This window comes from Microcebus murinus, chromosome 5 (genome assembly GCF_040939455.1).
Source record: "Microcebus murinus isolate Inina chromosome 5, M.murinus_Inina_mat1.0, whole genome shotgun sequence".
In the NCBI taxonomy this organism is placed as follows: domain Eukaryota; kingdom Metazoa; phylum Chordata; class Mammalia; order Primates; family Cheirogaleidae; genus Microcebus; species Microcebus murinus.
Genome location: NC_134108.1, coordinates 42,840,615 through 42,868,429, shown reverse-complemented (window position 1 = coordinate 42,868,429; position 27,815 = coordinate 42,840,615). Strand labels below are relative to the sequence as shown.

General features: G+C 36.8%; 1 protein-coding gene across 1 annotated transcript; it reads left to right on the top strand.

Moving 5' to 3' along the window:
- The first annotated feature begins 4,912 nt into the window (after nucleotides 1-4,912).
- LOC105865361 (amine sulfotransferase-like) lies at nucleotides 4,913-27,345 on the top strand. Its single transcript, XM_076003033.1, has 6 exons — nucleotides 4,913-17,395; nucleotides 18,941-19,149; nucleotides 22,068-22,194; nucleotides 22,979-23,073; nucleotides 24,318-24,504; nucleotides 26,326-27,345. Exons 1-6 carry the CDS (start codon nucleotides 17,254-17,256, stop codon nucleotides 26,451-26,453), a joined length of 888 nt encoding a protein of 295 aa, XP_075859148.1. The 5' UTR covers nucleotides 4,913-17,253; the 3' UTR covers nucleotides 26,454-27,345.
- Nucleotides 27,346-27,815: the final 470 nt, after the last annotated feature.

Below are 27,815 nucleotides of genomic sequence, written 5' to 3'. Positions count from 1 at the left end.
ACAGGACCCACACCTTTCACCTCTCACAAAAACCAACTCACGCTGGATAACAGACTTAAACCTAAGATATGAAACTATTAGAACTCTAGAGGAAAAAGTTGGAAACACTCTCCTAGACATCGGCCTGGGCAAAGAGTTTATGAAGAAGTCCCCAAAGGCAATCACAGCAGCAACAAAAATAAATAAATGGGACATGATCAAACTACAAAGCTTCTGCACAGCCAAAGAAATAGTCATGAAAGTAAACAGACAACCTACAGAATGGGAGAAAATTTTTGCATCCTATGCATCCGATAAGGGACTGATAACTAGAATATACTTAGAACTCACGAAAATTAGGAAGAAAAAAATCAAATAACCCCATTAAAAAGTGGGCAAAGGACTTGAACAGAAATTTTTCTAAAGAAGACAGAAGAATGGCCAACAAACATATGAAGAAATGCTCAACATCTCTAATCATCAGGGAAATGCAAATCAAAACCACAATGAGATATCACTTAACCCCAGTGAGAATGGCCTTTATCAAAAAATCTCCAAACAATAAATGCTGGCGTGGTTGCGGAGAGAGAGGAACACTCCTACACTGCTGGTGGGACTGCTAACTAGTTCAACCTCTGTGGAAAGCAATATGGAGATACCTTAAAGCGATACAAGTGAATCTACCATTTGATCCAGCAATCCCATTGCTGGGCATCTACCCAAATGATCCAGTGACACTCTACAAAAAAGACACCTGCACTCGAATGTTTATAGCAGCACAATTCATAATCGCAAGGCTGTGGAAACAGCCCAAGTGCCCATCAATCCAAGAATGGATTAATAAAATGTGGTATATGTATACCATGGAGTACTATTCAGCTCTAAGAAACAATGGTGGTATAGCACATCTTATGTTTTCCTGGTTAGAGCTAGAATCCATACTACTAAGTGAAGTATCCCAAGAATGGAAAAACAAGCACCAGATATATTCTCCAGCAAACTGGTATTAACTGAGTAGCACCTAAGTGGACACATAGGTACTACAGTAATAGGGTATTGGGCAGGTGGGAGGGGGGAGGGCGGCGGGTATATACATACATAATGAGTGAGATGTGCACCATCTGGGGGATGGTCATGATGGAGACTCAGACTTTTGGGGGGAGGGGGGGAAATGGGCATTTATTGAAACCTTAAAATCTGTACCCCCATAATATGCCAAAATAAAAAAAAATAAATAAAAAAAATATGCAAAAGCATGTATAAATCATTAGAATATGGTATTGAGCAAAAATGACAACCACAAAAGTTTGGATATCATACATGTATGATGTTCAAATAGAGTAAAATTAATCTGTGGTTTTGCAATTCAGGACAATGGTTACCCTGCAGAGGATAGGGACTGGCAGAGAGCACAAGAAAGGTGCCTGTATATCCATGTGTCACTAGTCATACAGTAGCCCTGTGTTCTTGGACGAGTTACATCAACTTTTGTCCTTCACTTGTCATATCCATAGATAAAGATAATGAGTGCCTACTTTGTATAATTGTTGGCAGGATTACATAAGTTAATACATGCAAAAGACTTAGAGTGGAGCTAAACATTTAACTAGTTTCCCAGTGTGTGCTAGATGTTATCATTGGTGGTGGCCGTGATAGTGTTATTCCACAATAATATTCAAAATATGTAGGGTCAGTAGGACAAAGTCACTGACAATTCAGAACAGACACTGCCTTAAAGCAGTGGGATGGGAGTGTTCATGTGTGCTGGCGGATAGCAGCCCTGTTTGTATCACCTTTCTACCAACAGTTATGCAGAAAGTGATAGAGGTCATCAAATATTATTGACAGTATTTCTCATAGGGGCATTTGAGATCTTTTAAAATTAGTTGTGCAATTTTATATTATTGTGAATGTCTAAAAAATGTGTATCATTTCTATAAAAGCATTTAAGGCAAACATTAATATGACTAAGATCAATTATATATACTCTATTCAGGAAATAGTGACACATAAATGCAATCAATTAAAAAGATGAAAACTCACCTGCAAGATACTGACCCACTGAATATACACACACAGAAGTCTAAATGTGCTGATAGTATTAAGTCCTAACATAAAAGTTAATACTGTCTAAACATGGACGGGATTTCCCCACTGCAAACCAACCAACCAACCAAAAGAGACACATTTCAAAATCGCTGAAAACACAATATCAATTTTATCACAAATGGCAACCTAAAAAATGGCATGAAGACCTTTCAGGAAAATCACAGGAATGGATGGATTCAAGTGATACAGCAGAAGCAAGTGTATTAGTCACTAGATTATGTGTTAGTAAAAGCCACAAAAGCTGGGAACATATCAAAAATTTCTATCTGGATCCAAGCAATTCTCCAGAACAAATGTCCTCTAAGTGCAGACCCTGCCTTCCAGAATGCCTTGATCTTACCACATCTCCATTTCCACACACGGTCCCATGGCAGGGGAAGGGCAGGTTGAAGAGTTAGACAACCAGGTATTTGTGGACAGAATAATGTCTACCCCACAGGGTGCTCACTCTCCTCCCTTCTGAGATTCTGGCCAACTGAATATATGTACAAACTTTGGACAAATAGATTTTGGGAAGGCAGCATCTTCTCATCTCTTCACTACCCACCTCCCATACTACTCGGCTCCAAGAGGGCTGAGGACAAAAAAGCAAAGTAGGGCATAGAAATACTATTACTGCTGAAAATAACTGCTCTCTTTCCTTACCTCTTGTACCACCTTACACTGACACCACATTCATTCAGCTGGTAGCAAACTGCAAAAGATGAAATTGAACGTTTTTTGCATACCGTCATGTTCAGTATACTGTCTGGCTTCTGGGGACTCAGTTTTTAGAATCCATGGAATTCTTTGTATGATTGCTAGAATCAAAAATGTTAAAACACTTTAATTACTTTACACTATCATTCTATATTATATTTCATGTTTGTTAACTTAGTATTTTACAGAATTATAGACATAGGGTTGGCACTTAATAATTTCATAGGGTATATACCCTGTCTCGAGAAGCAATAAATATTGGGTTTGTACTTCTCTAAGTTCGTTTTTCCTCTCCTTCCTCTCTTTGCTGTATCTTTTCCCACTCTCTTGAAATATCTGAATCATTGGTAGCATTGAGCTGACCTGAAGAGAGGCATGCCCATTGCCATTAGTCCCAACACACCCTGCTGTCTTCCAGATGCTCAGGCCACTCCCCACCTCCCTTAGCACTGCACGTGCATTTTGTATTTGAAAGAAAACATTTTTCTTTGTTTCTGTGTCCTTAGGAAACCCTGACATTGAGAGACTGATATGGCCATAAGAAATATAAGAGTGAGCAAAACGTCTCTGTGGAAGTGAGCCATGTGCATATTTTAAAGAGAATCAAACAGTTCTCTCCTTGATTTGATCCACTTTATCGTTGTTTGCTTTGGCTCCAGCAGTGCTGCACTAGGTGTTTGTGTTCTTAGTTCATTCAGTGCTTCAGTCGTTTGTTTCAGTTTTCAGTGTGCTTTCAGTACAGCCTGTTTTTCAAATCAATCTTTCCTCTTTTGCCTCTGTTTGTATCAGCTGCTATTCCTCATGACAACTGTGTGTCTTTTGAAGTTTAGTTTAAGGCCAAGTGAGAAGTAAATGGAGGTAAAGGTATAAAACTTTCAGCTCTGCCAGTAGAAACTGTGTTATCTTGGGCTATTTTACAAAATCTCTCTGAGCATCCAAGTCCTGTTATATGGTGTTATCGCAGTGATGACTCATCTTATGGAAGATTATGAGACTCCTGTAGATTATGGGAACCAATGTGATCTTGGAACAAAACGGTGATCAAGTTGTAGTCATTTTCAATTTCCCAGGTGCCGACACTGAGAATGTGAGTGATGATTGTATGTGATTACAGTAAAATTGCAATGATAAGTGTGTTTATCTGCTTGCCATAGAGTGAGAGAGTGGAGAGTCTTAGCCAGGTATAGGAATGCCTGGGAGCTTAATAGGCAGAAAAATAATAGTGAGAAAAAGCTTTCTCCCAGCACCGAGGTACATGTTTGTTTTGGCCCTCACCACACACCAAAACTTCACTGAAGCAATTTCTCTATTATTTTATACCAGATACCATTGGAGACTGGAAAAATCACATGATCATTGAGCAAAATGAAAGATTTGATAAGATTTTCCAAAAGCAGATGAAAGACTTTCCATTGCAGTTCATATGGGATGTAAATGAAACACAGGGTTAAGCTCAGCACACAGAATCCTAAGAAAGTATTTTCAGGGGGAAAATACATTAAATGATACACTTCAGTCTTTGACTATCTGAATCATGTTGTAAAATCTCACATATTACTGAATATTAAGACCTTTATATTCCTGCCATCGGGAGAGCTTCCCATATCTATGGATGCCCCGTTTTCTGATCTACTGAGGATTCCTCATATGTTCTGGCATATAATCATGGATAGCTGCACACTTTACTTTTAAATTTACTTATAAATGGCCTACGATCTTTTTGTCATATTTAGAATTTTCATTGTTATGTAATAACATGAGTCAATCTTTCATTTCATGGCTTCTATTTTTACATTTTAGTTTGGAGGACTGTTATTTCAAAAATATTCATATATTCATAAGTCATATCTTACATTTATTTGAATATTATTCTCATGCTGTAAGAATACTATTTAATTATTTCTTTTTATAGATAACAAGTTGACTAAACATCTCTTGTTGAATTGCACACCATTTTCTTTCTGCTTATAATAGACATTATTATTTTCTAAATAATTGTATAAGTTGACTCCATATATGTTGTTCTCCTTTCATTACATTTATCAAAACCATGCCATTTAAATTTCTAAAATAATGTTATGAACTCTCATATAGAATCCTGTTGGAATTTTTTTTAGTTATTGCTTTACATTTAAAAAGTAATTTAAAATTGACTTTATAAATTGAGATTGCCATTCAGAAATATTTTGTGTTCATCTTCTATTTGTGTTTTTGTTCACATCAATTGTTAAGGATACATGGTCCTTATAAAAACCATACCAAATTGCAGTTAAAGTGTATTCTAAGCATGTGTATATCGAATTTGTAGCTAACAGGAGATGATATTTATTCTTTTGCATTTTCAAACAGCTTTGATGCTGTTTGTGGATTTCATCTGCTCATCCATATTCTGGCATTCTGGGCATAGGCTTGGCTGAGTGGAAAGCAATGCAGTTAGTCTGAGGTTGGCAGTACTATAGATGGTGACACCCCCAGCCGGCTGATTCTGCAATTGCACTGGGACACCCACTCACTGGGTCTCCACCTGGGGCTGCTGGCTGACTCAGTCACTCTTATTTCAATTCCCCCTATCATTCTGTTCACCTTTCCTAAGAAACACACACACATTATTTCTATCATAATCTACTGCTTTAAAGAAGAATACAAGGGCCCTGACACCCTTGCACCAGGAGAGGATTCACCATTCCCCTTGTCTGTCCTTGTACACTGCCTTTGCAGGGCAATTGTGGTGTCCATCACCTTAGGCATTTAACATTTCTTTGTGTTGGGAACATTCCAATTCTGCTTTTTAAGTTATTTTGAGATATACTGTTATTATTGGTTATACTCACTTTGTTGTGCTGTCAAATATCCTTCATTCTATCTAAGTATCTAACTATATTTTTGCACTCATTAACCTTCCCCACTTTATCCATTCCTGCCTGTTTGCTACCATTCCCAGCCTCTTATAACCATCATTCTACTCTCTGTCTCTGTGAGATCCATTGTTTTTAATATTTAGCTGCCACGTATATGTGAGAACATGCAAGATTTGTCTTTCTGTTCTTGGCTTATTTCACATAGCTAATGTTCTCCAGTTCCCTCCATGTTTGTTCAGATGACATGATTTCATTCTTTTTGTGACTATGTAATATTCTTTTTTTTATATGTACCCAAGTACTTTATCCATTCATCTGCTCATGGCCAGTTACATTGATTCCATACCTTTGCCATTGTGAATAGTGCTGCAGAAAACATGGGGGTATAGATGTCTTTTCCATATCTTGAATTCCCCACCTTGGATACATAAACAACAGTGGGATTCCTGGTTCCTATGGTAATTCTATTTTGAGTTTCTTGAAGTACCTCCATACTGTTTTCCACAGTGGCTACACTAATTTACATTCCCACCAGCACTTTATGAGGGCTCCCGTTTCGCCACATCCTCGCCAGCATTTATTATTGCCTGTTTTTTGGGAAAAGCCATTTAAATTTGGGTGCAATGATTTCTTTCTGGTTTTGACTTGAATTTCCCTGATGACTACTGATGTGAGTTATTTTCATATACATGTTGGCCATTTCTATCTTCTTTTGAGAAATGTTTATTCAGATGTTTTTCCCACAGTATAAATCAGGCTACTTTACTTTTTCCTACTGAGTTGCTGGAGTGCCTTATCTATAGTCTACTAATTCATCCCTTGTCAGATGAGTAGTTTCCAATTATTTTCTCTCATTCTGTGTGTTGTGCCTTCCCTTTGTTAATTCTTTTCTTTCCTGTGCAGAAGGTCTTTTAGTTTGGTGTGATCCCATTTATCCAATTTTGCTTTGGTTCCTGTGCTTTGTGGGTATTACTGAAGAAGTTCTTGCTCAAATGAATGTCCTGACGCATTTCTTCCAAGTTTTCTTTTAGGACTTTCATAGTTTTAGGTCTTAGATATAAGTCTTTAAGCCATTTCGATTTAAGTTTTGTATATGGTAAGAAATAAGAGTCTAGTTTTGTTCTTCTGCATATTGTTGTCCAGTATTCTCAGCACCACTTATTGACAACACTCTCCTTTCCCCAAGGTATGTTTCTTGACAACTTTGTCAAATGTAAATTCACTATTGATGTGTGGATTTATTTCCAGGCTTCCTATTATGTTACATAGGTCAATGATTTTGATTTTATGCCAATTTCATGCTGTGTTTGTTACTACAGCTCTGTAATAATATTTAAGTCAGGTAATGTCAGTACTCCAGTTCTTTTCCTTTTGCTCACAATGGCTTTGGCTATTCTGGGTCTTTTGTGATTCAATATAAATTTTAGGATTATGATTTCTATTTCTGTGTAGAATGTCATTGGTATTTTGATTGGGCTTGCACTGTATTTATAAATTGGTTTGGGTAGTATGGACATTTCAGGAACATTGATTCTTCCAATTCATGAGCATAGAACATCTTTCCATTTTTGTCTTTCCTCTTCAAATTCTTTCATCAATGTTTTATAATTTTCATTGCAGAGTTTTTTCACTTCATTGGTTATGTGTACTCCCAGGTATTTTATTTGTAGCTATTGTAAAGTGGATTACATTCTTGGTTTCTTTTTCAGATTATTTACTGTTGGTATATAGAAATGCTAGTAATGTTTGTGTGTTGATTTGCATCCTGCAAATTTACTGAAATTGTTTAGCTGTTCTAGTAGTTTTTCAGTGGAATCGTTAGGTTTCTCTAGACAAAATGTCATGTAATCTGCAGACAAGATATTTTGACTTCTTCCTTTCCAGTTTTGATGGTCTTTCTTTGACTTGTCTTCCATTACTATGTTGACTAACAATGGTGTACATGAGCATCCTTGTCCATCCTACATCATAGAGAAAAGACGTTCAGTTTTTCCCTATTCAGTATGAAACTAGCTGTCATGTTTCATAGATGGCTTTTGTTGTGTTGTGGTAGTTTGTTCCATATGCTTTTATTTGAAAATTTTTATCATGAAGGGAGGCTGAATTTTATTGAATTTTTTGTCAGCATCGATGGAAATGATCATATGGTTTTTGCACTCATTCTGTTGGGCGATGTATGACATTGATTTGTGTATGTTGAACTATCCTTACATGTCTGGGATGAATCCCATTTGATTATAATGAATATCATAATTATGACCATATATGTGTCTTTTTTTATAATTTTATTTTATTTTTCTCAAATCTGTGGGTACAAATATTGTTCCAGTTACATATCTTGCCCCTAGCCTCCCTCCCCACCCTGCTCTGCCAGAGCTTCAAGCATGTCTAATCTTCAAGTGTTGCGCCTTGCACCCACCATGAAAGTGCATAGCCTTTCCCTCTCCCCCCTTCCACCAGTTCACCTCCAATTAACAAAATTTTTTCTTTTAGACATTTTGGTTACAGTGTGTTTCTTTGCCTCTCCCTAAAAGGGGATAAAGGTAATCCTTTCCCCTCTACAATGCTCATCACATCCTTAAGATGTGCGTCTCCCCCTACCCGCCAGATCCCTGTTGAACACTACAATTATTTGAACACCATAGTTTTAGGCTGTCAGTGCCAATTTGATGGCATCTTCCAGTCTTGTGTCGCATCGCTTTGTATAACAGGCTTAAGCTTAATCCAAGATAGCATAAATGGTGCTAGTTCACTATCGTTTCTTAGGATTGAGTAATATTCCATTGTGAGGATATACCACATTTTAGTTATCCATTCATGAATTGATGGGCACTTGGGTAGTTTCCATGACCGTGCAATAGTGAATTGTGCTGCTATAAACATTTGGGTGTGGATGTCTTTATAATAGAGTGACTTACATTCTTTTGGATCAATGCCCAACAATGCTATTACTGGGCCAAATGGTATTTCTATTTCTAGCTGTTTGAGGTATCTCCAAATTCTTTTCCACAAAGGTTGCACTAATTTCCACACCTACCAGCAGTGTAAAAGTGTTCCTGTCTCTCTGCATCCTCGCCAGCATTTGTTGTTTAGGGATTTCTTGATACAGGCCATTCTCACTGGGGTTAGGTGGTATCTCATTGTGGTTTTGATTGGCATTTCTCTAATGATTAGAGATGTTGAACATTTTTGTATATGTTTGTAGGCCATTATTCTGTCTTCTTTGGAGAAGTTTCTCTTCATTTCCATTGCCCATTTCTTGATGGGGTTGTTTGATTTTTTCTTGTTTATTCTTTTAAGTTCTAGATAGATTTTTGTTATTAGACCTTTATCGGAAGTGGAGAGAGCAAATATGTGGGTTGTCTATTTGATTGTTTCCTTGGCAGTGCAGAAACTTTTTAATTTGATCAGATCCCATTTGTTTATTTTAGCTGTGGTAGTGATTGCCTTGAGGGTCTTCCTCACAAATTCTTTGCCTAGACCAATATCTGATAGGGTTTTCCCAACATCTTCTTCTAGGATTCTTAAAGTTTCATGTCTTAGGTTTAGGTCTGTTATCCTTCTTGAGTCTTTTTATAGCTCTTTTCTTGCAATCTATTTTATCTGAAAGAAATATAGCTACTCCTGCTCATTTTTGGTTTCCATTTGCACAGAATATCTTCTTCCATCCCTTTATTTTCAGTCTATATATGCCTTTATAATTCAACATGTTTCTTTTAGATGAGTAGAGTTCACACCTTTTTTCATACTAAACACTCTATGTCTTTTGATTGGAGCATTCAGTCCATTCACAATCAATGTTATTAGTGATGGGTACAGACATACTACTGCCAGTTTGTTATTTGATTTCTTGTTGTTTGTGTTCATTTCATTCTTCTTTTCTTCCTTTCTTTCTTTGTTAAATGTAATATTGTCTGGTGGTGTGATTTCATTTTTGTGTTTCATGTTTTTTGGTATCTGTGAGGATTTTTGATTTGATGTTACCAAGAGTCTTAGAAGAAGCATTTTATAAGCAATCATTTTAAACATATGCCAACACTGCTCACAAACAAACAAATAACCATAAGAGAAAATTCTCACATAACTTCGACGCTTTAACAACTTTTCTCCATTTTTTAAAAGGTTATTCTTTCTATCCATATCTTTTTATATTTCTCAAAAAGTTGTGTTATTATTTTTTTCTATTTGTTATTTTAGCATATTACCAGGGTACAAATGTTACAGTTATGTATATAGCTCATGCCTGCCCTCCCCCCCTCGAGTCAGAGCTTCAAGTGTGATCATCCCCCAAATGTTGCACATCTCACTCATTATCTTTGTATGTACCTATCCCCTCCGCCCCCTTCCCACCTGCCTGACACCCAATAAATGTTATTTCTATATGTCCACTTAGGTGTTGATCCGTTAATGACAATTTGCTGGTGAGTACATGTGGTGCTTGTTTTTCCATTCTTGAGATACTTTACTTACTAGATTGGTGCCAGCTCTATCCAGGAAAATGCAAGAGGTGCTATATCACCATTGTTTCTTAAAGCTGAATAGTACTCCATGGTATACATATACCATAGGTGGGTGGGCTCATTGTCTGAAAGTAGCAATAAGAAGGGAAGTAGAAAAATCTCCATTCTGAAAATGAAAATATCCATCACTTGAGAGAGTGATAAGTGAAGCATTAATTTCAGAGGGAAGAGACACATTTGTTACAGAAAATTGGATAAGAACCAGTTTTCCAAAGGGGTTGAAGTTACAGAGTACTTGGTTAATAAGTGACCATGGATTAAAGGGATTCAGGAGGTGGCAAAGTGTAGAATATAAAGTTATGCTTAGCAGGAAGGTGAAGTTCAGATTAAAAATTAATTGGTCATTATTTCTAAGGACACTAATATAGCATATCAGGTATTTGGAGCGATAGAATATATACTCAGCAAAATTTTGTCCAGAACTTGGTGGGGAACAATAGGGGTAGGGTTGAAATCCAAGGTCACTTCTGATGAACAATGTGCCTGGGACCAAGAGTATAAGAGGATTAGTCCTAAAGACTTTAAAGCAGAGAAAAGTCGGGCTGCTGTGAGAGTTGAAGACAGGGAGTGTGGGAGACTAGCCAGGATCACACAGGTATGCTACGTCTTCTCAGAGCTTGCTGCTGGGTACATGTTTGCCTGAAAAAGTTATTATTCTAAGAGTGTGCTGAAATGCCCTCTTGACCCTAGCTGGGATAAGATTGGTTTTATCTCTTTGTGCTGGCTCTAATAATTTGTGGAAGACCTGCTAATGAATGATCAATTAAAATTCACAACTGTTAAGTGCTGTTATGTTAACATATGGGAGTGAAAACATTGAACTAAGCGTTTTACTGAAGAACCTAGAAAATAGAAAAGGAGAATGGCATTAAATATGATAAAAGCTGAAACTAATATTTTGAAAACAGAATAGCAATAGAATTAAAAATAAGTACAAATGTTCATCTCCTTTATGTTTTTCTGAAAGTTGAAAGGCCGAAGCTGGCAGGCTAAATAAAAGGGAAAACACAAGCAAGAAAGAGTAAGCCATAAGTACTACTGCATTTAAATAGGTTATTAAATGAAACTACTCTCTTCAATACCTGGCTGATAAAGTGTAAAATACTGGTGGCATTAACACTATTCCTGAGAAAATACAAATGAGAAATATTGAATTAAGGATAGAAAACAATGAGGAACTTTCAAAATACTGTGGAGGATGTTAAAAGGACATTATAAAGTGTATTACTTTCCTAGGGCTACAAAAACTAAGTACCTCAAACTGGATGCCTAAAACAACAGAAGTTTATTTTTCTACCATACTGGAGGCTAGAATTCTGAAATCAGTCTTCTAGAGGAGAATATTGATATTGTCTTTGCTGAAAGTTTGGGTAGCCCCAAGCAGTCCTTAGCTTTAGGCCTCTTCACTTGAATTTCTCCAACAACTTTACCTAACATTCTCCCTCTTTGTCAGTCTTCACATTGGTTCTCTTTTCTGTGTGTGTCTCTGTCTGTGTCTTACATCTTCTTGTAAGGACACTAGTTCATCCTGGGTTAAGGACCTAACCTACTCCACTATGAACATGTGCATGCGCTCACACTCTCTAAATACATTGTCCCCCCCACCCCTCACTGCTGCAGGACTTGCTATTCACAGCACAACTTGGAACAAACTCTCAGACCCTTAAATTTCTTCCATTCTGGATTACATTCTTCCTACTTTGTGCTCAAGGTCCATGACCAGGATTTCTAGGGTTTCCAACTAAGACTCATAGAGTGCAAGTCAAAATGGGTACATCAGCAAGAATGGAAAGGCTCCACTAAATCACAAATCTAGAATTTTCATCTTTCCATATCTCCTCACTAGATTCCAAACAAGAGATATGCTTCATTCATTCAGTAGAGAATTCTGAATAAAATATTGGCAAGGGATATTTAAGAGAATGATTAAATAGAGTGTATGTTGGACAGTTCCATTTAATTCATATATATTTTATTTTAAGGCAAGTAATAATAAATATATTAAGAGATGAATGTTGCCAAGCTTTCTGATCATTGGCAAGAATGCTGTCCATCCCAGTAATGAGAGGCAGTCCTCTACTTCTATGCTTGTGTTTATATGGGTATGTATATCTAGTGGAGTTTGGTTATTTAACAAGTTTTGTTTTAGGCGTAGCTCCTTGCCTATGAAGCTTTTGCCTATGAAGGCAAAAGACTACTTTTGCCTTCATAATGTCTTTCAGGGTTTGAGAATAAAAGTGAGAAAGAAAATTTACATTAAATTTCACACAATAGGGTTAAATTTGATGAAAGTGTGATAGGAAATTGGTTTTAATTGACCATGTATAATGTATAAGTATAAACAGAAAAAATTGAAAATAAAAGTGGTTTATATGAGAAAATAACTAGTATTATCTGACACATAAATCAAAGTCAATAAATGAGAAATTGAGAAGAGAGGAGTCATAGGGTATAATGTATGAGCTTGCATGTGTTGAAAAGATTGCTAAATATTTAAGGAAATGACAAAATGTTTGCTGAATGACTAGAAGACAAACAGCATTAGGTCTTAACAACAAATTAAAAATATGGGAAAAATCTATCAGTAGAAATTATTTTAAATGGAAATGTGATCATTGTATATCATTGCAAGCCTACAGATAAGTAACTAATGGGTCACATCTTAGTTACAATAACTTTTTTTCTCCTTTCTAAAACAATCTGTATCTTAGTAGTAGCCTTTCATATAAAACTAATACAAAATTAAAGTTTTGCTAGGAGAGTCATGTGCAATTTTAATATCTTGCTAAATATCTGCTGTTGGAGCATTAAAGAAGGAATAAACCTAATGAACTCATGTTGGAGGTAATCCATGGTTTTGTTAAGAAAACAGTCAGACACTGCAGATTGTCTGGGCAAGGCAAAATCTTTACTCCTGATCAGAAGGGTGAATAGCAGCAGCCAAAGCACCCAGCCAGCAGTGTGCCCCAAGGAGGTTCTTCACCTTTTTATCTCTAATGCACACCTAGGGTTATGTGTCATCCCATCAGTAGGGACTTTGAATTCACAATCTTGCTCTTACCTGATTGGCTAAGGCACATTGTTGAGGTAAAACAGAGAACAAGAAAGTTAAAACTGCTAAACATAGTTATTTTTTTTTTAGTGTGTGTATTGCAATAAAGTAGATGAAAGCAAGGTTGTTGTTATTGTGGAGGTTTTGCTATGTGCTAATAATTATGTAGAGCTTGATATCAGACAGAGTATTTATGCCTTTGGCAGAAAAGATTAGGCCGAGGTCATCTCCTCCTACAATTTCCACCTTTTTTGTATTAGAATTTTTTACACTTTTCCTCAAATTAGGTAAGGAGGAGGTGACTTTGGTGTTCTTGGTTTTTTAATAGTAACAACTTGTTTTCATATGGAGGTGGAAAAGGTTGTTTAGTTAATGCTGTTTCTATTAATCTCTGGATTAGTCTCCTAACACAAGGGATAATGCAACAACCCACTAATATGAAGACACTAAATACAATAATTAAGGAAGTTAGTACTGACGTAATCAAACTCTTTCATTTTCTTTTTTTTTTTTCAGGATATTATGGGGATACAAATATTTTGGTTACATGTTATGACATTACCACACCCAAGCCATGATTTGGGGCATGCCATTGCCTCACTACAACTCTCACTGTGTTCATTAGTTGTGAGTTTACCTACTCCAAAACTCCAACCCTCCCAAAATATTGCTAATGCGTGAGCACCTTAATGTTGATCAGTTAGTGACAACTTGATGGCAAGTACATGTGGTGATTATTCTTCCATTCCTCTGATACCTCACTTCAGAGGATGGGCTCAAGCTCTCTCCAGGAAAATATAAAAGATGCTAGATCACCATCATTTTTTGTAATTGAGTAGCATTCCATTGTATACATATACCATATTTTATTAATCCACTCATGGATTAATGGGCACTTGGGTTTTCCACATCCTTGCAATAGTGAATTGTGCTGCCATAAACATTCAAGTGCAGATGTCTTTATTATGGAATGTCTTTTGTTCCTATGGGTGGATGCCTAATAGTGCTATTGCTGGATCCAATGGTATTTCTATTTTTAGTTCTTTGAGGTGTGTCTGATTTCTTTTCCACAGAGGTTGTACTAATTTGCAGTCCCATCAGCAGTGTAAGAGTGTTCCTATCACTCCCCATCCTTGCTAGCATTTGTTGGTTTGGGATTTTTGATAAAGGCCAATGTCACTGGGATTAGGAGATATCTCAGTGTGGTTTCATTTGCATTTTCCTGATGATCAGAGATGTTGAGCATTTTTTTTACATGTTTGCTGGCCATTATTCTGTCTTCTTTTGAAAAGTTTCTGTTCATTTCTATTGCCCACTTATTGATGGGGTTGTTGGAATTTTTCTTGTTGATTTTTTTGAGTTCTAGATAGATTCCTGTTAGCAGCCCTTTATCAGAGTGTAGAAAGCAAATATTTTCTCCCATTCTTTAGGCTGTCTATTTGCTCTAATGATAGTTTCTTTGGCTGTGCAACAGCTTTTAAATTTAATCAGGTCCCATTTCTTTATTTTGGTTACTGCTGTGATTGTTTTGGGGGTCTTCTTCATAAACTCTTTGCCTAGGCTGCTGCCTAAAGAGTTTCCCCTACATTTTCCTCTAGGATTCTTAAGGTTTCATACCTTAGGTTTAAGTCTGCTATTCATCATGAATTGATTTTTGTAAGAGGTGAGAGGTGGGGACCCAGTTTCAATCTTCTGTATATAGTTATCCAGTTTTTCCAGCACATTTATTGAAAAGAGATTCTTTTTCCCAGTGCATATTTTTCTCTGTTTTGTCAATGGTTACATGAAAATATGCGGATGGTTTCATGTGTGGATTCTCATGCATTTTCCAAAGGTCTATCTTTCTGTTCTTGTGCTAGTAGTATGCTATTTTAGTTACTATAGCTTTGTATTGCAGCGTGAAGTCTGGTAGACTAATATCTCCTAGTTTGGTGTTTTTGCATAAGATTGCTTTGGCTATATGATGTTTTTTCTGGTTCCATACAAAGCGTACAATTAGTTTTTCTAGATCTGTGAGGAATGATGATGGTACTATGATAGGAACTACATTAATTCTGTAGATCACTCGGGGTAGTATGGCCATTTTAGCAGTGTTGATTTTGCCAATCCATGAGCAAGGTAGAATTTTCCAAACCACTGCTCCATGACGCTAGTGAAATGGTCATCTACATTGGGGTTTTCAGTTACTTCATTAGACAAGGGAGTAAGTCCTCGCAGAGCTTTGGTGATTGCGCCTTCCAGAGCTGTGTTGTTGGGGATTTAAGTGCAGAACTGGCCTCCAATCATGACACACACTGCACCTTTTTCTGTTAATATCATGTCCAAAGCCATTCTATTTCCCCAGGTCATTTTATTGGTGGGCCCTAGTTGTTCAGCTATGTCTTTGATGGCATCCCTGATATAATTTACAAATCTTTGTGGATTGTAGTATACGTAGTTGATTCAGCCTACATTTTTATTTACAGTGGACCACCAGAAGAATAAAAGTCAATATAGCCCTTATTTGATGTCTAGTTTTGAAGATTATAATCATTTTCTGTCTTCTCATGCTCAAATAGTCACTCTTGGATCACTAGCCATCTTTGTTATGATCTTTTCTCCCATAGCCATTATTCCCAAAGCACAGAAATTGTGTTTACTTTATGATAAGGCATAGGTCTCACAGCTTCATCCTCATTGTTCTGATCCCAAGGCGTGCATTTGGCTACTAGTCATGGAATCCTACTTCTTTACAGCAGAAGTAAGAGTAGAGCTGGAATCCAATTTCTAATAGAGGTAAATTAAGCTGTTTTGCTTGAACACCTAGGGACAGCAAAGAGGATCTTTAAGTAACTCTAGTGACAGAACAAGTGTCTGTCTCTCTGCTGCCCTACTTCCCACCTCCCTACCAGTTTCTTTCTTGGGCAAGAAACACATGTTGATGGTGTCAACTAATTTTTACCTTTCATAAATCTCATTTTAGAGGAGAAGCTATCAAAAGTAAGATTTACAATTAGAATTTTCCTTTTAAACATAGTTTAAAATTACTTATTTCCTTTCTGTTGGAATGACCGATGGGCCAAGCTACCTGGAATTACTAATTGCTTTCAAATTATGTATTTCTTATGCTTTTCTTGATTTTAATCCTATGATTAGCAAGTTGGAAAGAAGAAGAAAAGATGAGCTTCCTATGAATGAATTCCCAAAGTAAAAAAATTTCAGAGTTTGCAATATTAAAATAATGAAAGGTAAACTATGTACATAGATGATGACTCACAAGATTTGGTTTAAAATCTTTCCTCTATCACTTTTCATGTTGACACACTCTTTGAATGTTTTCTTTCATTTTCTTACATTCTTCCAATGTTTATTTTGTCATTATGGACAATTTAATTGATCATCTTTAATTTCCCAGGCATTCCGGAATATATTCATGTCTGTGACTCTGTGGTTTTATTATCCCAATTGCTCCACATAAGTTATAAGTTAAGAAGTAAAATTATATTTTAGTAAAAAATTGTCAGAAAATATAAGGGCCTAATTCCAGAAAATATAAAAAGAAAAGCTTCTATTAAATTGCTAAAACCTAAGCCCCTTTCTTCAGTTACAAAAAAAAAAAAAAAGGAAAAAAAAAATAAAGACCCCTATGATAGAGGATTCTTTGACGAGTCTAAGAGTCAAATGTTTCTCACACCTGTTTAAATCCAATCCTTACATTTGTTTATAGTGGAACATATACCAAACATCTGATAACATTTTTTTAAATTCTTACAATAATTACTTTCAGCTCTCCTCTCTGTAGCTATATCAGTGGAGCATACACACAGAACACCAAGACTCACTCCACGAACAGCAGGCTCCTGGGCATTGGAGCAAGTGACATACACCCAGCATTGGTTTTTAGAGCTAGAATGTTATATATGTTTAAGGGGAAAATAAAGCATCAATTTCTTTTCTGAATATATGACCGGAAGGTAATAATACTGATGGAAAGAAGATACAAAATTCATGTAAATATAATTCAAAGAATGTTATATGTCTTTTGCAGGACTGCATTATGGAAGATTTAGAAAGAGATTTATTGACATTTGAAGGATTTTATTTTCACCGTAAAGCATGTGATACTGGCGTTTTAGAAAATTTAGATGATTTTGAACTTAGAGATGATGATGTCTTCGTAGTCACATACCCCAAATCTGGTAAGTTCAGTATTCCAATACTAATTCCAATGCTAATCTAAAACATAAAATGATAATTTAATTTTTTCAGTAGTATTGCATATGTCCATATAGTGTTAATCCTTGGTACATAGAAAACTCACTATTCAATATCCCGATAAATAAGGTTTTTTAAATGTCCTTATAAGTTATTTCTGATTTAGCATTGGAATGGGAAAAATGTTAAAACCATTAGACTTAAGATAACATCAAACGCTGAATGCTGAGGTGGGATGAGAAAGAATATTTAGCATTTAGTCAGGTAGTGGGATATATTTGAAGAGCATAAGAAGGAGAAAGTTAACATACTATTATATTACAGAATAATTCCTAAATATTTTTAATTATCTCCAGGTCATAGAATTGTGTGTTTCATTACAGCAATACGCTAAATAGGAATTCAGTTAGGGACATCCTAAAGGGTTGTCTCTCTCCTTGCCATTGCCTGCTGTATTTTTACTTCCTGCCTGAGCATCTGCCTCAGGGCTTGGTGCCTCCATGCTTTCCTTGAGCCTGCTTTCCCTGCTGATGACCCAACATGATTAAAACCTGATTTCAATTCCATTTTCTCTTTAGGGTCTTTCAGGTGGCCCAGTTTTGCATCATGTGTTGTACTCTGAAGACACTTTGTGTCTGCAGTGACCATTGCCGCTCAATGAGTCTGACAGCTCACCACAGTAGTACATTTCCAATGCCATAGCTTCCTGGTCACTTTGAAAGAGGTGGCCAAATGGTGACTCTTTTAACTTCTTAAATATAAGGTATCTGAACCATAGAAACTTATTACCATTTACAGGATCACAGATATTTCAAATAGACTTAGCATATGTAAAACATTAATTCTTAACAAAAAAGAGTCATGTGCTTTGAGAGCCATTTAAGTGTTCAAATAAATGAACAGGACATACTTCTATATTATAATGTTTCATAGCAACAGAATACGAGGTGTGAGTACTTAAAAATATTTTTGGTCCTTTTGCTGAATTTGATCCCTCACAGTTGCTCTAGGGAATTTCTAAAAGCAAGTTGCTGCCTCAGGACCTTTGCACACCCTATCTCCTCTTCCAAAAATGATTTTCCCTTTGATATCTGTATGGATTATTTCCTATTTCCTATTTTCTTAAGCAGCAATAACAAGAGTAACATGGGGAACAGAAAAGGGAAAAAGATTCAAGGTTACTTCTTCACTGCAATTCCTTTTTTCTGTGATTATATTAGTTAATGCTCTAAGAATGAGGTTGTGGACAAAAATATAAAGGAAATCACAGAACATAATTTAAAGGGAGAATATATGAAGCAGAAGAAAGCTGAAAAAGGAATCAAAGAAGGAACCTGTCTAAAAAACCCACACGGAACTTCCTAAAGGAAAAATAAAAGCAATATATATTCCCTTGACCCTTAGGTCACGTTTTTTAAACGAAAATGTGATACAAACTTCTGTAATAACAAACTTTATTTGACTACAAAACTGGTTATATATATTTTTCTAAAAGCCATGCATTAATAAAAATGTTATTTCTTTAATAGGAACCATCTGGGCACAGCAGATATTAAGCTTGATTTATTTTGAGGAACATCGCAAAAGAACGGAAAATCTGGAATCACATCATCGTGTCCCCTTTCTTGAGTACTGCTCTAGAGATATAGATTTTGCCAGTAGACCATCTCCTCGTCTCTTCGTTACTCACCTCCCATACTACTTGGTTCCAAGAGGGCTGAAGGACAAAAAAGCCAAAGTAGGGCATAGAAATACTATTACTGCTGATAAGATCTGCCCTCTTTCCTTACCTCCTTGTACCTCCTTACACTGACACCACATTTATTCAGTTGGTAGCAAACAGCAAAGGATGAAATTGAATGCATTTTACAGACTGTCATGTGCAGCACACATCTGAGTTCTTCTGTTACAATATTTGAATTTGATTTTTCACTTGTCTCCTTCCTAATTGTATAAGTAATAGAGCTAATTCAAACTTTAATAGGCGTCTATACATACATCACATTAGCACTCCTGTCCCTTCAACACACCTAGTGCCCTCCCAGGTTCACTTTGACACTCCCAACCTAATTCCCACGCCCCTTTCTCTCTATAGACCTAATTACTTGCAAGGTCAAGGAAACTTCAGAGCAAGTCACTTTTCTGTGTAGTGATTGTCTCTGCTTTCTCACATTCCTCCCTGCATCAGTGACCACTATTGAAAATGTCAGCACTTGGCTCTCTAACTTTTTCTCTAGCTGCATGCATGTTCCTCATTTGATTGGGCAAGTTCATGGGAATGATATTCTGGCAGAGCCAGACAAGGCAGAGACTAATCTGGCAGCTGTGCTCAACATTTTAGGAGGCCCATGCTCTTCAGGTTGTGAAAGTGCAGGATCAGCACCAGCAAGAGCCTGAGAGTGAGGGCCTCCTTAAAGTTCATAGCTCAGGCTCTGCACTTGCCTCAGCCTGGTGCTAGCTCTGTCTAGCCTCCTGGTGTGCATTCTTAGACTCCTGTGACCTTTTCTTCACCCACCTCAGCCACTGTCTCCTATAACACAGCTCCATGTATGGACAGCACTGATTGACATCTGATATAATATATATTCAGGCATTCTTCTTTCTGGCCAAACCTTAGCACCTTCATGGCTGAGGTATAGGTGGGCTCACTGCTGTGTTCAGAGTGTGTAGAACAGGGCCTGGCAGGTGGTTTGGGTGAAAGAATGAATGAAGAAATCACCTGAACTTAAATTGTGACTTCAAGCCCCTGTTATCTTGCTGCTATCTCCTATGATTTTTATTCCTTGTAGGGTGCTCCCATCATAACAAATTTTGGGACAATGACACAGAATAATGAGTCTACTGGGAATCTCATGAAAGTCTCTTCACTCTTTAAAGAAGCCTTGGGGAAGAAGGAGCAATGGTGGCTCAGACATGGAGGAGAGTCAGCTTGTCAGAGTAGAAAAGCAGGGAGACTGTAACTCCCTGCTGACAACACTCAGATGATAAGTTAACCGAATCTATTCCAAAATAATCTTGGGCTTCCCTGTTTTGTGAGAAAATAGACACCCTTGCTATACAGAAAAAAATTACTTGGATTTTCTCTATCAGACCATTGCATGCTGAGGCATTACCTCTTCCTCCTTCCTTCTTTGTCCTCTCTTCAATCTCCTAGTGCTGATGATTCCAGATATTTTTCCTCTCTTTCTCCTCTTTCCATGTGCAGTTAAATGCTAGATAATATACAATCATATCATGAATAGTTGATCTGTTTTGCCAATTCTACACTGACATGGACTATTTAGTATCTTCTATTGTATGTATAATAGACTTCTCAAACTTAAAATATTCCAATAGAAATTTTATTTTTTCCTCACAACTCTCCACGTCCCAAGTTCCCTGTGCAATAACATGTGTTATTATCTATACAAGAGGGGTAGGACTAGGACTCGTGGCTCAAGTGACTCAGGGATAGTATTAATAACATTAATCTGTGTCATTTTTACATAAGCAAATGGACGAATGATAAGAAACCATTCTTAGACCAAAAGAATCACAGGAAGGAACTGAAAGGGACTTTTTTCAAGATGTGAAGGGCAATTTGTTCCTTTCCAGTAATGTCAACAGTTGTTGATATCCCATGGAAGAAGGACTATCCCTCAATGCACTGGGAGAGCACTTAGGGTTGAGGAGACCTGCAGATACACCCAGTGTCCATCACCTCATTTCACAGCATTCGGGGCTAGCTCCAGGCTCTGCCCAGGGAGGCTGCACATAGATGAAACCTTCTTTGAACCAAACTTGGAAGTTATCCCAGAGATATAACTAATGTTACACATCATTTCATTTAAAAACAAAGATGCAGGCCTAGAATTTCACAGATCCCATGTATATTCTGTATAAAGATGTACTGAGACAGTGAGTTGTGGCTTAGAGTAGATATTGATGATTTTTTTGTATTCCAATATGATTGGATTCTTTAATTGTTATTTATAGTTAATTTATTCTGGTTAGTTCTGCTAGATGATTTAGAAATACAAATCTTCTAGTCTGGTCTGAGTGCTGTGGGGTTTGCAAATATTGATCACAGACAAGGTTCCTGTTGTAAAATGTTCCTATGTTCCTTCTCCACTCTCACTGTTTCACTAGACCAGACCAAAAAACCCAAACAAAAAAAACCCCACCCAATTCTCTATTTCTTGATAGATTCTAAGCAAAATTAGAAAGTAACTTCTGTGTCCCAAGCACTTGAGTTAGATTAAATAAAGATACACAAATAAAAATTAGGTAAATCTTACATTAAAAGATGACTAAAACAAACTATAAATTTTATAATATGAGTTTAAATGATTTTAGTAAATTATGGTTGTTCTCACATATTTTTATAGTTTACGAAGCATTTTCACATGCATTAATAGGTCAGTAGATTCAGGGGCCAAAAAACAAAGTTGCTCTCTCTGCTTGGGGGAGATAAGAAGAAGTAAATCTGAGATGTGTCTTAAATGGTGTTGCAGAGAAGGGGAAGCAGTAAATATAAAGGGGAAGCTGTGAATGTTGAGGACACACTCAGGAAATTATAAAAGCTAAAATAATGGGCTTAACCCAATTGAAATGTATTCTGAAGAAATTATGATAAATGAAAGCATCAGAAATAATAATAATTTTTTTTCATTGCAGATTATATACATATACAGAAACCCTAAGGATGTTATGTGCTCATATTTTCATTTTTTAAACACGTATCCAGTATATAAAGCCGCGGACACCATTGATGCATTTATGAAGCAATTTTTGGAAGGGAAAGGTAACTGATATTATTACCCAAATATTATGTTTGCTGGGCTGTGGTGAGTTTCCGAACTTTATGAATTTGGACAGTGGTAAACAGGGTGGTGAAAATACAGTAGAATGGTGGTCAGTGGTCAGTATATCAACTGGTTGCTAGGATTGTCCAGAAGGACCAAGTCCTTCTATTCATGACAATTCCTCTAGTCTCACCCACTCTCCAGAGGTTGCCTATATTACAAAATCAGTTGCCATGAAAAGCGTGAGGACAGATTAGAGTTTCAGTAACTCAGAGGTGTGTGTCTGAGAGTTTCCTTTCCTTTGTTTTTCTAAGGATCCAACATAGCTAGGTGAGAAGGAGCAAGGGCTATGGAGACAGAGATGATAATATCACACAGGAAGCCTAAGCTTAGGCAATGATCCACTGTGTAGAGCAGAAGTGACTCCTCTGGGACCCTATGGTGGCACATTGAGAAATATCTGTATGTGTGTGTTTGAGGACAGGGAGAGAAGGAAGGAGAGGAATGGAGGTTTGGTCAGCTGCTCTCCATTTTTGGTCTTTACTCACCCCACATTAGGCTGCTTTCTGTTCATACAAACTGCATTTTAAAAGTTGTCTTTGATTTTGTGTAATTTTTCCCTGATCAAAGATAAATGCTTCCCCAATAACCACATGGCAAGGAAAATCTAGAAACTAGAAACAGATGTCTGTTTCCTCTTTGGTTACTAAAGATTCCCACACCTCATAACCTGTTTAAGACTCTCAACATATTTACCTAATTACTTACCTCTTCTTCCCACAGTGGTAGGAAACCTTTGGTTTGACCATATCAGAGGTTGGTATGAGCACAGAAACTACTTCAATATTCAGTTCATGATGTATGAAGAGATGAAAAAGGTGAGATGAGCTCGCATTTGTGCTTCGATCTACACTCTAACTCGGCGTGGCCTAATGAATTCATAATTCATGCTACAACACCCAAAGAACAATGTGGAATTTGAGGTCCAAGATTAAGGTTAACATGAGGTTTTTTCCATTATCACTGACTTTATCTGTGTTGTCTTGAGTTAACCATTTTATTGTAAATTCAATGAAAACATCATATACAGTAGAGCAGCTCCCTCTTAGGAATCCATTGAAAGTCATCCTTCAACAGAAGGGTTTGTAATGAAAAAAGAAGAGAAAAATTATATAAACAGGAAAATATTTGTCTTTCCTTGGTAATAGTCTGGCTCCTAGGAACAGTCAACTATAAGTGGCCTAAAATATAAAAACATGTGTTGTTTAGTAACTGAGATATATAGGTTGGCAATCCTGCAGTTGGCCATGGCAACTCAAGGATGTCATGAGTGTCTCAAGCATTTTCTACCTTTCCATGTTGTCATATTTGCTATATCAGTGACATCTCTCCTCAGAAGACAGTTTTCAGGGCTTCAAACTCTGTTCCTCATCTAGAAGTACCTGATGCAGGAAGAGAGGGACTGGGTCCCTTGTTTTGTTCCCACCTTCTCTCCAGGATGAAAGCCAATCTCATAAGCTTCTTACATTTCACTTCCTCTTCTGTTTCAATGGCCAAAGTTGGGTCTAATGTGTGTGTCCAGTTGGGTCTATGTGACTAATTTGTAGCCTCCTTACAGTGTGGTCCCGCCCATCTCTCTAGGCATGTCTCTTAATTTCTCATCCCAGGCCTGTTTCCATCAAGTTCGGAGGATACTGAGTTTCTAATTTTTTTGTTCCCTGATATCCCATATATAGCACACAACTATAGTACTGTGTATAGTACTTTGTCTTATTTCTATTCCACAATTAGTCTCTTGCCCTAGATCTTGGACTCAACTTCCAGCACTCATTTCCTTCCTGTCCCCACAACACCCAGGACATTGCCTGACAGTAGAGACTTTGCTAACTGAACACACAGAAAATGAAAAATGTGCAATTAACATAATTAAACTCTCAACCAGCAGATAAATGAAATATTTACCAGTATGGATAAGAAAGTCAAGTTGTACTGTCCAACTCCAAACATCTAACCAGTTAAAGTACTCACAATTTTCATTCCCACAATGATCTTTAGCTGTGACACCTGAATGTGTCTCCTTTCTTATAATTTGCATAATTTATCACACTGTGATTTATTTCAGGATCTGAGAAGCTCTGTGTTTAAACTCTGCAAATTTCTCGGTGAAGACCTGAGTGAGGAGACCATGGATACTGTGGTGAGACAGGCCACTTTTGAGAACATGAAGAATGACCCACTAGCAAACAATGAAAATGCACTCTACTGGAACTTTGGGCCCAAACTACGAGAAGGCCATTTCCTTCGCAAAGGTGAAGCTCAGGAGTGAAATAGTGAACAGATGTTTTCCACTATGGTGTTGAGGGTAGAGAGTATAGCTCCAGGGTTTCCTGGTAGAGTTTCAAACAGTGGAGCCCTCTTGTCCCTCTTCCCTGCTCTAGTCGGTTTCTTTTACATGATGTCTGCCTGGTGCTCTCCATGCGACTACATTGCCTGCTTCCTAAAGAGTATGTGATGGATAACCTAAAAACTTCTTCTATATGGTCCTGAAAACCTGTCTTCTGCCCATGTCTTCTATATGGCCCTGAAAATCTGCTAGCAGAGTATCTACCTACTATCATGGATATTCACTTAGGATTAGATTATACCCCCACCTATACAAGGCCACAGCACCGGACAATGAAATCTTGATAAACATATTGGTCATCACTTGCTCTCTTGCATCTCCATGATTTATCTGGAAGTCTGACTGTGGTGAAAGAACAACACACACTGGCTCTTCTTTTGTTATTGGGATGACTGCAACATGTCTTTTATTAGACTAGTATAATACATTAAAAATTTATAGTTATATTTCATTTTTCTGCCTCAGGGGAATGAGTTTTTAGAATACATGATTTCTCCTACTATTCTTAGAATTAAAAATATTAAAATATTTTAATTACTTTACTCTATCATCCCATGTTACATTTCTTATTTGTTAACATGGTATATTACACAGAGTTAGAGACATAGGTTTTACCAGTTGATAATTTCATAGAGTTATATATATTATGTCACGAAGCAATAAATATTGGTTTTGTATACCTCTAAGTTAGCATTTCCTTCCCTTCCTCTGTTTTTGTGTCCTTCCCTCTTGTATTGAAATACCTGAAGCACTGGTAGCACTGAGCTGACAAGAAGTGAGACACGCCCATTGCCATTAGGCCAAATACACCCTACTGCCTTCCAGATGCTCAGGAAATTGCCCACCTCTGTTAGCACTGCACTTGCATTTTGTATCTGAAAGAAGACATTTTTTCTGTGTTTGTGTGTCCTTTGGAAACCCTGACAATGAGAGACTCATATGACTATAAGAAATATAAGAGTAAGCCAAATGTCTTTGTGGAAGAGAGCCATGTATTTATTTTAAAAGGGACTCAAAGAGTTGCTCCTTGATTTTATCCACTTTATCATCATTTGCTGTGGCTTTAGCAGTCCTGCACTAGTTGATTGTGTTCTTAGTTCATTCAGTGCTTCAGTCATTTGTTTCAGTTTTCAGTGTGTTTTCAAGCACAACCTATTTTTCAAATCAATCTTTCCTTTTTTGCCTCTCTTTGTGTCAGCTACTATTCCTCATGACAACTGTGTGTCTTTTCAAATTTAGTTTAAGGCCAAGTCCCAAGTAAATGGGGTAAAGGTGGAATGATTTCAGCTCTGCCATTATAAACTGTATGATCTGGGGCTGTTTTACAAAATCTCTCTGAGCATCCCAGTTTTTACCTATAAGTGTTATCTCAGTGATGACTTATCTTAGAGAATATTATGAGACTTCTGTAGATTAGAGGAACCAATGTGATCTTGGAACAAAACAGTGATAAAGTTGTAATTTTAAATTTCCCCAGTGCCGACACTGAGAATGTGGGTGATGATCATATGTAATTACAGTAAAATTGCAATGATAAGTGTGTTATCTGCTTGCCATAAAGTGAGAGAGTGAAGTCTCAGCTAGGTATAGGAATGCCTGGGACCTTAATGAGCAGAAAAATAAAATTGGGGATAACCTTTCTCCAAGCAGTGAGTGATATGTTTGTTTTGCCCCTGACTACATGACAAAACATCACTGAAGCTATTTCTCTGTTCTTTTCTACCAGGTACCATTGGAGACTGGAAAAATCAAATGACCGTTGAGCAGAATGAAAGATTTGACAAGATTTTCCAAAAGCAGATGAAAGACATTCCATTGCAGTTCATCTGGGATGTAAATGAAACATGGTATTAAGCCCAGCACACAGAATCCTAAGAAAGCACCTTTAGCGGGAAATACATTAAATCTTACATTTCAATATTTGACTCTGAACCATGTTGAAAAATCTCACTCATTAATGTTTATTAATACCTTTATATTTTTGCCATCAGGAGAGCTTCCTATGTCCTGGAATTCCTCCTTTTCTGATCCACTGAGGATTACTCATATCAATTTGTCATATAATCATGGAGAGCTGGACTCTTTACTTTTACATTTACTTACAAACTGCTTATGATCTTCCTGACATATTCAGAATTCTAATTTTATGTAATAACATTAGTCAAACATTATTTTCATGGCTCATATGGTTTATTCTTTAATTTGGTGGACTGCTTTCTCAAATGTATTTAGGTATCTTGGAACTTATCCAAATTTTATTTGGTTATTATTCCCATGCTATAAAAAATGTACTAACTTTTTTCTTCTTACAGATGACTAGTTGATGCTGCTTCACTTATTGGATTGTCCACCATTTTATTACTGCTTAAAGTAGATGCTGTTATGTTCCAAAAAAATTGTGTGTACCTAAGTTGACTCTGTATACATTGCCCTGCTTTGATTTCCTTTATCAAATCCATGGCAAATAAATATCTGAAATAATGTTATGAACTCTCATATAGAATTCTGTTGTATATTTTCTCCCATTCTCAAGGTTGTCTGTTTGCTCTCAGGATAGTTTCCTTGGCTGTGCAGAAGCTTTTTATTTTGATCAGGTCCCATTTATTTATTTTTGTTCTTTTGTATTTGTTGTGAATGCCTTTGTAGTCTTCTTCATAAATTCTGTGATTAGGCCAATGACTATAAGAATTTATCCAACATTTTTTTCTAGAAGTCTTATAGTTTCATGCCTTAGTTTACGTCTGTTATCCACTGTGAGTTGATGTTCATGAGAAGTGTGGATTGTGTTTCAATCTTCTACATGTGGCTATCCAATTTTCCCAGCATCATTTTTTGAAAAGGATTCTTTTCCCCACTGTATGTTCTAATGTGCTTTGTCAAAGATTAGATGACTATATGAGGATGATTTTATATCTGAGTTCTCGGTTCTATTCAATTCATCTATGTCTCTGTTCCATTGCCAGCAACAGGCTCCTTTAGTTACTGTTGTCTTGTAGTATAGCTTGAAGTCTGGTAAATTGATGCCTTCCAATTTGTTCTCATTGCTTAAGCTTGCTTTTGCTATATGCTGTCTTCTATGTTTCCATGTGAAGTATAGTTTTATTTTTTATAGATCTTCAAAAAATGATTTTGGTATTTGAAGAGGGATTGCATTCAATCTGTAGATCACTTTGGGTACAATATTTTAACAATGTTGATTCTGTTGACCCATGAGCA